This window comes from Chaetura pelagica, unplaced genomic scaffold (genome assembly GCF_000747805.2).
Source record: "Chaetura pelagica isolate M959 unplaced genomic scaffold, ChaPel_1.0 scaffold145, whole genome shotgun sequence".
NCBI lineage: Eukaryota > Metazoa > Chordata > Aves > Apodiformes > Apodidae > Chaetura > Chaetura pelagica.
In genome coordinates this window covers 730,738-743,411 of record NW_009953332.1, presented here as the reverse complement: position 1 = coordinate 743,411, position 12,674 = coordinate 730,738, and the positions used below count along the sequence as shown (strand labels likewise).

Genomic DNA, 12,674 nt, shown 5'->3' with positions numbered 1-12,674 from the left:
TGCTTTTGAAAAGGTGAAATCCTGTTCTTATAGGAAAGACAACCTAGAGGTTCTTAAGGAAAATGTTGCCAGAATCTTAAAAATAAATCTTTTCTGAATGAGGGTAAAATAAAATGTCTGGAACCTTACTTAGATATAAATATCTTGTGCTAAGAATGGAGCCTACCCAGCTGGCTTCTGTTCTGCATTCTCTCATAATAAGACTTGCATGAAGTTTGTTCATGATGCCATTGTACCTTTCTGTTGTATTTGGTCTCTGTGTATGAAAGATCTCCCAGCCAGTTGGATTTGAATTAGGAAAATGGGAATGAGGAAGAAGAGGGCTGTTTTAGTGCACAGTAGCTATTTAGTGGGTTGTTCAGTTTAATGGGCTGCTCAGCTAACAGGTCTGCTACTGCAGTCTATTACCAGCATTATGTTACCAGCATTATGTTCAAAAAGGACAGGGAACTGCTCGAAAGAGTCCAGCGCAGAGCTACAAAGATGATTAAGGGAGTGGAACATCTCCCTTATGAAGAAAGGCTGAGGGAGCTGGGTCTCTTTAGCTTGGAGAAAAGGAGACTGAGGGGTGACCTCATCAGTGTTTACAAATATGTAAGGGGTGAGTGTCAGGGGGATGGAATTAGGCATAGGAGGTTCAAGGTGAATATCCAAAAAAATTTTTTTACTGTAAGAGTGACAGAGCACTGGAACAGGCTGCCCAGGGAGGTTGTGGAGTCTCCTTCTCTGGAGACATTCAAAACCCACCTGGATGCGTTCCTGTGTGATGTACTCTAGGTGACCCTGCTCTGGCAGGGGGGTTGGACTAGATGATCTTTCGAGGTCCCTTTCAGCCCCTAAGATTCTATGATTTACCTACAAATAGTTCAACTAGTAAGTGTATTGTCACATCCATTACATACTGCTTGAATGGCTTGGGCAAATACTTGCATAGTGGAAAGCAAGAAACTTTCTTATACAGAACTTTTAATCCCATTTAAAAGAGAACATCAACCAAAAAAACCCAACATATACCCACAAGAACAGCATAAGACAAGTGATTAAAATAGGAAACTCTAGCACATCTGTGTCCTCCTTATTTTGCAAGTAATTAATTTAGGTCCTCAGTAGTGATATTTTTCTGTTCCTCAAACCTTGCTTCAAAATCAAATTAAGAGAATTATATTGGCTAATGCTCTGTAAAATTCTCTCCTCCACTCCTCATTTAATTCCTATTCCTGGAAATATTTACTGATGTCCAAACAGTTGGACTGCCTCAACCATAGGATGTTAAATAATACTTAGCCTGCTCTGGTTGTTTCTACCTTTATGAGACAAAAAACCATGAAGCAGAAGACTATAGAGGTCATTTTAGTACTTGTTTCCTAGTACTTAATGGCTGAAATGCTGTGTCCTCAGCATTTTCTTGACCAGTGAAATTACAAATAACCATAGACTAATTGAAGACAGCAATTTAAGTGACAAATTAATTATAAAACATGTAATAGGAATGGGACTATGTGGCTTTGTTTTTCACCAGGAAACAAACTTAAATATCAGTCACGTAAGATAGCTTGTTGAAGCATTTGAAAATGGCTTGCAACAGGCTTTCATGACAAACTACACATTATTTTTTAATGTCTGAGCTATATTGACTGTAAAAGAAATAACTGCAACACTATGCACATCTCTCTACATACATCTGTACATACACTGCAAAAATATATTGCTCTAGGAAAACTGACAGAGAAACTAATACCAAGTGATGATGCATGCTGCTAACTTGTTAAAGAGCTGTGTGGAAATTCTTGGTTCAGAGAAGTGATACGTTGAGCTAAAATTGTGCTGTTAAACTTCTGCAAGTCTGTTGACATAATTTTCCTCTGTGCAAAAACTTTCCTTTTTTACTAGACTCAGATTTATTAAAAAGGTCTGTCAGGCAAGAGAGCAATTAGTTTGCTTGCTTGTGTTTGTGCTTCATCATGAAGGTGTGCTTAATGCTGAAGTGTATTAAAATGTAAATGGTATCTTTTAATGTTGCTTTGTGAGAATACATTTACTTAAAAAGGGAGCTGAGCTTGATGCATGTCCTTAAGTTCATATTCAGTCTGTTAATGCCTTTTTTTGTGATTGTGTCCACTCTAGGTTCCTGTGTTGTACGAGATGCCACAGGGAATGTTAATAACACCATTGTCACTGACCTGACAAATTGTACTGCGGCAGCTTGCAAATTAAACTATGATTTCTCATCCTGTCAGACAGAGTGTCCCTATGGGCTGATGAATAATTTTCAGGTATAAACCTGTCTTCTAATTCTGTTGATTGACTTTTGTGTCTGTTCTTTCTTTAAATCATATATTAAGAAAAATCGTGGGCTAAAAATACCTGTCTCCATAAATATAAGGTTTATCTGGGGTAATGAAGTGGTAGAGTAGGTTCTATGTAGAAACACAAGGTAACTATGTTAAAAACTTAGGAATGTTTATATGTAGGTGGTACAAATATTTACTCTTCTTCCCTTAGGTTATATGGTGGAACTGCAACTTTCTGTCTTCAGATATCTGAATGTCATCATTCAGTGATTTACACAGACATAGTCATTGTTCAGTAGAGATACATAGTAGTCATAGCCTCTGTCAGTGACCTCTTCCTTAATTCTCTAAGTTTATTTAAAAATATGCTGACTTTTAAAGAATGTTTTACGTATTTGTGACTGTATCCTCCTAAATGGTAAGAATGTTGGGCATTTTTATAAAACCTGATGTTACAGTATTTAAAACTCCAGTAGAAGTCATGGAGTGATTCATAGTCTTCAACTTACACTTAACAGGTATTTTTAATACACATAGAAGATGTTAACTAGAGATTTAATCTGAAATCCACTAATGAAAAAGGTATCTGACTTTTGGGTTTTGATCAGAAGTAAATATTCTCCTTTATGTGTATGGCTGACAGCCTTGCCTGCAAAGCTGGGTGGAAAAACTACTTTGTACATGCTGAAATAATGTTGCACTTGCAGTGACCATTCTGGTTTAGTAAAATACATTTTTATAGTGGAATAATTTGAGTATCTGTGGTGTTACTTTATTATGGTTCAGAAAACAATTATATTCAGAAACACTTCAGAAGTGCTCTTGTGGGAATAATTATTCTGCAAAATTGATTACTTCCCTCATTTGTTCAAGCTCAAAAGAACCCAGTATATCATCAAAGGTACAGCTGAGAATGGCATAGAACTGCTTTCCTCTGAGTGTATCTTTTTCTTCAAATCATAACTTTGGTAACGTTGCCTACCATAAATGTTGCTTGTACTTCTAACAAGTTAGTAATTAATATTCCAGTTTCTTACCATTTGTTAAAGATTACTTCTGTCTCCAAAATTATTCTTCCTTCTCTCTGTGGGAGAACTAGTGGGGGTTCCAAATAGGAAAAGCCACTTTCAAGGCCAGCTAGCTGCTCAGAGAGTGCCTCTTATGCCCCCCTCTTTGTTGGGGTTTTGAAAACTTCATCAGGGAGACAGACTGCACAGCATCTTGGGGCAACCTGCTATAGTGTTTAGCCACCTTCATGTGGTATTTGGTTTTTTGTAATGCCCAGTTGGGCTTTCCCTTGCTCATTGCTTTTATCTCCTCCTCACAGCTTTTGTGATTTGTGGATTGTTAAGAAGAGTCTGATTCTGTCTTTTCAGAAGATGTCAGGAGAAAATGGTTTGCATGAGAGGCTACCTATAGATAAACATTTACCATTTTCTAACAGCCCAGCTTTCAGCTTAGTAGCTCTGAATGGTAGCTATAAGGAGAGATTTTTTGAAGTATGCACATTCCAGGAAGGGAGTGCTCCAAGCTTGTGTACCTCTTGACCTCTTCATACAAACAGAACTTCTTTCTGTAGATTAAATAACTGAGAACAAAAATGTCATAAACATAAATTAATCTCTGAAGTGAGCAGAGATGGTTGTATTTCTAGACTAGACACAGGTCTCCAACTAGAAGCTGCCCAACTTAACACAACTCTCTGAGCTCTGTCCTTCAACCAGTTCTCAATCGACCTCACTGCTCTATCATCCAGTCCGCACTTACTTGGTTTGGCTGTGAGTATGCTGTTGGAGATGGTGTCAAAAGCCTTGCTGAAGTCAAGGTAGACCACATCCACTGCTCTCCCATCATCTGTCCCACCCAGTTATGCCACTGTAGAAGGCTATCAGATTTGTCAAGCATGACTTACCCTTGGTGAATCCATGCTGACTACTGCTGATGACTCTCTTCATTGTGCTTTGAGTTGGCACCAAGAAGAAACTGTTCCATCACTCGCTGTTTCTTTTTATGATTTTCACTGTGTGTGGGTACAGTTAGTCGTTGCAGCCCTTGCTCATTAATTTCCATAGAATTTAAGGCTTCATATCTGTGTTTTTTAGTGATTCTGGAGAATGTAAGTTGAAACTGAGTCTTGCTTTTGTGAGTCACCAAGGTCTAGGGTGACTCATTTTCAATGGTGTTGTCTACAGAGACAGTTCTGGAACCATGTGTCAATCTCTATCTCAGATCCACTGATACTACGCAGTGTTTTAACTGTTCCTTGCAACCTAGCCACCTGAAGTAATAGATCATGAACTTCTGCAGACCTGTGGTACTTGCCTTTTAACTAGGAGAAGGGGTCTTGGTACTTACTCCCTGCAACATAATTGCCTGTACTGAAATTCGCTTTCTTGACAGTTCAGTCTGGGTGAATGCTTCAGCCAACTCAGAGTCTTTCTCTGTAGTAACATGTGTTTTGGCTCTGAGGCAAGTGACTACCATATTGCCAGAGACCAAGAGCTCTTCTCTGTTTTACAGCTTGTAAGCATGCAGGTTCTGATGTTGAAAGTACCAGATTACTCATGTGCACAGGCCGATCACTTCAATACACTGTGCTCCATTCAGTTCTTTTGGCAAATAATTGATTTAAAGTTAGTGCTGAGGCAGCCCAGGTGTTGATGTATTTAAACAGCAAATGGATTATTTGGAATATGCTTTACCTGTGGAAAGCTTATATGATGCTACAAAACTTAACATGAGAACAGTTGGTGAGACAGGCTTAATCAGATTTGCATGGAAAGAGACCATATTTAGTTTCGGCTGTAGTCAATGAAAATTAGTTACAGGTCCTCACAGACTTCAGACCTTTTACTGATTGGTGACAGTGATATTGATGTGCCTGGGCTGTCACCTGGTAGAAGAATTAACTTCAGAAATCTGTTTTGGACTTAGTTGCTTCAGCTCGGAACTTCTCTAGAACTACTTACAGCTTTGGGAAATTCAAATGCAGAAGTTGACCAGCTTTGGATTGAAGTTGAAAGTAGTACGGAACTCCATTGCAGAAACAGTGTTAACGTGCATCCTATAAAGGAAGACAGATGTAAAATGCTTGAAAAAAGTCAGAGAAAGGAGGAGTTTAACAATACCTCGTCCATATTAATTGTAAAAATCCAAGGAAGCTGCTAGGAAGCTGCTTCTCTTTTTCATGTGGCATTTTTTTTCTGCTCCACAATGGCTTGACCAAAGAACTTAAACTGTAGTCAAAATATATTTCATTATCCCAAAAGTCTGAAATTTAAGAAACTGTTTAAGCAGTAAATGCCAAGGTAACATGAGTCCTTTATCAGCAGTAACTATATATATCTGGCTTACCACACCAGAGGTGAGGAGTCAGTTCTTACTGGATCTCTCTCCTTCCAATTCTGTGTATTCTTTCAAGCATGAAATTCTCAGTGCTATAGCTACCTGTGTATGTGGGCTTCTTGGTTTTGTGTTCATGAGGTCTGGAGTATGGTGTGTATGTTGAGGGGGAGGGAGGGATCTGTAGCACCATGTCATACTGGTTCTGCTGGAACTGGCTCTCATGTTTCCCTAGCATAGGGGAACCTTCCTAATGTTTCTCATATTAGTAACCTAAGTTGTAACTTACTACCTTCTAGAGGACAAATATCTGCATAAATCATACTCAGATTCCTCTCAGATTTATAAAACAGATATAACAGTAAAAAACAAATAGTGCAAATAAATGGGGGCAATGAGCAGAACCTAGAAAGGTAATGTAATATCTGAGTAGATTCTAACAACTAAATGGCAAGAAGTTGGTGCAAGTGCAGTAAAGGGAAGGCCTCAAAATAGCAATGTTTTAAGTCAGATGGGAAGAAAAGTGGAGACTTGTATGCATATTCTGTCCATGAGAAGTCCTTCCAGGGAAGATTGATGAAGTCATCCTTTCAGGGAAAAAACTTTTCATACTGCTTCTACAAAGATTATTCTATGCTACTTTTCTGTGTTGCTATAGCAGAAGGGTTTTTTTTCGTAAGATACAGGTCAGTATGGTATTTGCACCCTTAAATTCTCTTCTAAGAAATACAGTATAGGGTTAATACAAATGAGCATCTACAACCGTAACCTTTTCTGTTGATTATAAAACTAGCTTAAACCTGGGCATAAGAGGGTTAGTTTAATGTTCGTGTCGTCAGTTATATCTATGAAAAAAGGCCTGTTCTACTTGTTTTTTGTTGTCAACTACAAATATGCTTCAGGAAATTCACTCCTTGATTTGTTACAATACTATAACAGCTACTTTGCTCTCATCTTGTGCACTTGCAATTACTTAATTTCTCTTTTTAGACAAGGCATGCCTTGAAGTGACCAGTGGAACCTGATGTACCATATAGAGATTCAGTTAACTGTTTGAGAGACCCAGCAGTCTGTCAGTCTGGTCTGGAGGAAAACGTTAGATTTGGTCATTAATTTAGCCCTAGGAATATAAATAAAACTTGGTCAGTCACCTGTATGTTGGTTCTGAGAGCATGTCTTACCTAATAAGATTGCGTTATACAGCTGGATTTCACAACTTAGGTGACAGTTAAAAACTGGACACATTTGTGTGATCTTTATTACCTTCCTTCAGTCCCTTTCCCGATCCTGTAGGTGAGGCTGCTAGAGTAAAAGAGGCCCATCAAACAGAACCTCATTCTGAAACCTTGTGCTTGAAAGAGGCTGTGCTTGGTTAACTCCACTGAGTAACACCAAGCTTTTTCAAGATGGCATCAAATTCTTAAACACTGGCTGTCTTCAAGCAGCTTAGGCTTTTGTTTCATAATGAAAAGTACTCTATTAAGCAATTGTTTTTTAAATACGTAGTTCTGTATCTTAATTCACTTGACACATTCAAAGCTGGATGCACCTATGATATGGAAGTAATCAGCAGAATAGTAGAAGAAGGTCTTTAGGCTATATGGCAGTTCGAGAAACTGCTTTGGTTCTAATTTGGATTATTTTTTTAATGTCTTATTAAAGGTGTTCTTCTACTGAGCATTTATTGTTTTGCTAGTTATCCAGTCTACCAAAAACGGCATATTGTATTTCAGTGAGGTTGCAAAGATGTTAGGATGTGATCCTGGGGGAGGTAGGAATCAGCTTTGTTCTGTCCGTGAGGTTTTAGATGGGCAACAAACCTAATTTATAGTCGTGGAGATGTTGAGAAAGACAATAAGCTTTTCCCAAGATGTTCCCCAATTTCAGTAGTTTTTATTCAGCAGTAGGTTAGTCAAAATGTAAGTCTATGTTTAGCCTAGATCTGGGGCTAAACTCAGCTTTCTGTCTCATGCAGTGGTCGGTCCCCTCCACAGCAAGCAGGGGAGTCAGGAAGAGGGCAGAAGCCCTGTGGGTTGAAATATAAATGGATTTAATGAAATAACAAAACTAATACAAATACCAGCATAAAGTATAAGATAACGCTCAGCCTGGTCCTCAGGAATGGCAGAGTGAAACCAGGACAGTAACAAATTCCAATGTAATTTTCTTCCATGACTTAGTCTAAATTTTCTTACGAGCCTGTGGAGGCTTTGACTGTTGATTGTTTTGATATGGGAATTACATGGTTGGGCAATATATTGTGTGAAAAGACACCTTCCCTTGGTCTGAAATTAGGACCTATTTATATCCCCTGATTAATCCCTAGTTCATTCATTGATACGAATGCATGTTATTAGAACAGCTTCTAAGTGGAGGGTGCATAGTACTTAATTTTTCTGTTGGTGAAGTAAATGTTGCCATTTATTTGTATAATTTTTTGTATTCTTTTAAAAAATAATTACTTTGCTTTCAGGTGATGAGCATGGTATCTGGATTTGCACCACTGATTTCTGCAGGTATTTTTTCAGCCACCCTGTCTTCTGCGCTAGCATCTCTTGTGAGTGCACCTAAGATCTTCCAGGTAAGTGGGAAAGTGAAACCAAAATTCTTTAAAGAACCATTTCATTTAACTCTTGAATCAGAATTTTTGGAAGGGGACTCTGCCATACTGCTCTCATGACTCATACTAGTTGACATCAGTAGATTGCTATATTTACCTGTTGCTTAGAATGGGAAAATACTGTGTTACTTCTACTAAATGTAGCTAGACTGTAGTTGACTCCAGATCTTGTGTATCTCCTTAGTTCAGTGGTTATTGTGGTTCAGCTAACATTACAGGAATCTACAAACTCCTTTCAATGTCTGGGGTTTTTTGTAACTAACAGTGGAGCACATACAAAGATAACTGATTAGTTAATTTCCTAAAGTAGTCACAGAAAGAGAGAACATGAAGTAGCACCTGTAGCTGTGGAATCTGAATTCTTACTGAATACATTATCAAAATAATTGTGTACCAGTTCTTTTGTAAATACTTTACATTGATTTTGTTGGTGTTCCTGAATGTGTTTTGCTTTACTTTCTTCTTAACCATTTAATCTTATTCATTGTCTTACAATTTCTCTTTATTGGGTGAAACTTCAGTGTCCTCTAATGTCAAAATGCAGAGACAATTCAATATATAATTAATACATGGTAGCTATAAACCAACTTCTTTCAGGAAAATAATAGGCAGTAGAAGACAGTATTAATAAGGATATACTTTGAACAAAATGCATGTTTATTTTTTCCTTAGGCATTGTGCAAGGACAACATTTACCCGGGATTTCAGATGTTTGCCAAAGGATATGGGAAGAACAATGAACCACTAAGAGGATATCTTCTGACATTTTTAATTGCTCTTGGATTCATATTAATTGGTTAGTTTGAAATTGTAATAAATCTCTGTATACTTCTTTTACCAAGCATTCCATTCCATATAATGACTTGATTACAAGAGTCGTAGAAGTCTAATGCACAGCATAATTCTAAACCAGCACTCCAGATCCATTTGAAAGTGACTTTCATCTGTCTTCTAGATATAACTCTATCTAGAACTGTAACATTTGAATTGAACTGTAGCAATACTGCACTTTTCTTAATAACCTCAGGTATCTGTGTTCAGACACTGTAAATTAATAAAAATACATCTTCTACCTGAGGTGAAGAGATGTTATATCGTGTAAATATGAATGTTTATGTCACATCTCTAATAATTGCAAATGGCTTGAACAAAGGCAGATTTGCACAAACAATACTTTTTGAAGTGCATTTTTCTGTAAAGTTACAAACCGCACAGAGATGAGTGCTGATGCTGTAGTTGCTAAAGGTAAACATATTCTAGGTAGAATTACATGTATTGTGTGTAAATGGCAAACTAATTGTGCTGTATCCATCCGTAAGTCTCATACCAGTGCTTTAATACTTATTTTCCGAGTTTGGTCTTTGATTACAAAACTTGAAAACTTGAAAACTAACATGGTACATTCTGCATTTAATATTTTTTTTTTTTTTGATGGTGAGAGTAGACATGCTAAATAGAAATGTTTTGTACCATGCTGCCACAAGGAAAGGAGATGATCAGGTTCTTCCATCTTTTTCACTAAAGAGGGTGTACTCATCAGTGCTGTGGTGGTATTAGTCTGTAATAATTCATTATAATAGTACCATTGATGTAATTTTTAATTTAAAATGCAAGCAGGTGAACATGTTTGTCACATTGCTGACAGTAACTTTGTATGGTGTTGCTGTAGCTGATTGTCTTATAAACTTACTAATGTCTTATGCTTTGCAGTTTAGGAACTGAGCTAGAGACATACTGCAGACATACTAATGCTCTGTCTGCTGTTTCTGACATTCTTCAGAACTCAGTGTATTGGTACACTGACCAATCCACGGCGGGAAAGAATTTTTTTAAAATTACTTATTTTGAAAAAGTATATGGTGCTTCAAAAGCAGCAGTTCTGCAAGACTTGGTAGTGTGGAAAAATGTTTATATTTTTAAAACTGAAAGTTACACTTCCTGGCTATTAGAAGATAACTCAGTAAGTAAGAGAACATTAAGATAACAACTGTTTCTGTTGAACAGAAATCACAAAGTGTTTCTCCTTGAAGCACCTCAGAAAATAAGGTTGTTTGTAGCAGATTTTTTTACTCTGTAATCTACAAAGCCATTGGATTATATCGTTCATAACATCCTGCTTTGTTTTTGGTTTTACAGCTGAACTGAACGTCATTGCTCCAATTATTTCTAACTTCTTTTTGGCCTCCTATGCCTTGATTAACTTCTCTGTATTCCATGCTTCTCTTGCAAAATCTCCAGGTAGGAACTACACTTTGGGGGAGAGTTTAGCCTGCAATATCTTTATGCATTAATACAACTTAAAAGGTTTTAATATAAATGAATGTTTGATTTCATTAGTAAATTTCTGTTTGGCCCTCCTGGTGCATCTGAATTACAAGTGTAATATGTTGTGTACTTAGGTCTTAGGAAATTTTGAGGACTGAGTAATACAGTAGAGCTTGGGAGCTACTAGTTTTGTCATCTTTGCTGAGGGAACACAAGGTAATTTGGTATTTATTATGGAACCCTTGAAGAAAGCTCTTTTGCTAATTCAGTATCTGGCATTCAAGAACCACCCTTTTGTCTTACTGGGATTTCTCTGTTAATATGTTTCATCTCCCAGTCTGGAAGAAACTAGAACTGGAGCTGGTATTGCCACATTTTTATAGTCTTTGGTGTGGGAGGCTAGTTAGATTAAGGGAATAAGCAAAAACCCAGTACTTGCAGATCAGATATATATCATACCCACCCCTCAGCATTTGTACTGAAATACCCTTAAAAGCTAAACTGGTAGATACCATTATTTTGCCAGAGCATGAGCATAACTCTTTACACAACAGTTTTATGTCTAATGCATTTGATAATCGTGGGTGTGTTAGTGGGGGTGTGCATGTGTATTTACCTGATTTTGGATAAACTTGTAACAAATAAGGATGTAAAACAGTGACAGTTCAGGATTTTGACGTATTGCAGGTTCTACTTGGATATATCTGTCCTCTGGTAAAAATATCTGTCTGTGTGAAAACAGTAAAAACACACAGCTAATAACAGCAGTATGTGAGAGAGTCAGTCTGAAGCTGATTGTTCTTGTTATACTACCTTTGAAAGCAAAAATCAATTGTCAGGCAAGCTATTGCCGAAAGTTCCTGTAGCCCTAGTCAGTAGACTTTCTGGCACAAGCTATCTTCATATTTTCTTTTGAGATAAGCTTTTCGAGAACAAAACTAGGAACATTTGCATGTTGATGTAAGAAAGATGCAAATTAATTTGAAAGGTGTTGTAAAATTGAAAGCATAAATGTGCCAAGATCTTAATTTTGTACATTACTGAAACCGTCACACATTCACATGAAATATGATGCAGAACACTAGATAAGGAAAAGATGAACAGTACCTTACTTGTCTTGGAGTAGTGATTAAATTAATTTCCCCTCTGTTTTCTGTTCCTCCAAATGATATTTTACTAGGTTGGCGCCCTGCTTTCAAATACTACAATATGTGGATTTCTCTTGTTGGAGCTATTCTGTGCTGCATTGTGATGTTTGTCATTAATTGGTGGGCAGCGCTTCTCACATACGTCATAGTCCTTGGACTCTACATTTATGTCACTTACAAGAAACCAGGTATTTATAGGGGCTTCTGTTTCTGGAGGGGGGAAAAGGGATGTAGAAGAAGAAAAAAAGTGATGACCTTAAGAGAAATAAAAAAAAACCCAACACAACAAAACAAGGGAAAAAAATAAACCAACAAAACACAAAAAAACCTCCAAAAAAACCCCAACTTACTCTGACTAGTGCAAATTTGGTTTTAGGCTTTTTATTTGTAATGAGATGTGATTATGTCTCTTGTTGCTGCTATTTTCCCCCATCCTCCCAAATTATCAAGATGCATGCCTTACACTTAGATATAAACATTTGAATGAAAATTAGAGGAAAAGTTACATAGAAAAAAACCTTAGGTTTTGCCTCAGTAGACCATTCTATAGCAACAAACAATAATTCATACACTTTCCTTTTTCTAAGAGCACTGTATGATCGTAAGTGCAAGATAAAGCAGAACTGGATCAAAAAGTATTGCTGAAGTTGAAAATATGGAAAACTCTAGCATCGTGGGCTATGAAGATTATTAAGTACTTGAATAATAAATTCATTGTAGCTAGCTATCAAAAGATGTATATGGCACGAAATAGAGACAATACTGGAGTCTTTCTTTTCCTTATGAAAATATTAGTCTACAAGGAACTGCTTAATCTATGAATTTTTCACTGAAAACATTTTATTTAGGCAGTGTTTTGAGATTAATTTTTCATTTGCTGCAGTAACTAAGCACGACATTTTTTCATCATGTGTTGTTTTTTTTTAATTCTAAAGTTGTCACAGTCTTTAAAGTGTTGGGGGAAAAAACCTCTCAGTGCTTTTTTCCTATAATTGTAAAATAACAAAC

The 12,674-nt window shown here is 37.0% G+C and overlaps 1 protein-coding gene across 1 annotated transcript in view; it reads left to right on the top strand.

Moving 5' to 3' along the window:
- SLC12A2 (solute carrier family 12 (sodium/potassium/chloride transporter), member 2) overlaps positions 1-12,674 on the top strand; it is a 42,918-nt gene that overhangs the window by 13,447 nt on the left and 16,797 nt on the right. The window contains exons 10-14 of the mRNA XM_009998164.1: positions 2,125-2,273; positions 8,107-8,214; positions 8,926-9,049; positions 10,390-10,491; positions 11,699-11,854. Coding sequence (XP_009996466.1) covers positions 2,125-2,273; positions 8,107-8,214; positions 8,926-9,049; positions 10,390-10,491; positions 11,699-11,854 — 639 coding nt within the window. The remainder of the gene's footprint in view (positions 1-2,124; positions 2,274-8,106; positions 8,215-8,925; positions 9,050-10,389; positions 10,492-11,698; positions 11,855-12,674) is intronic.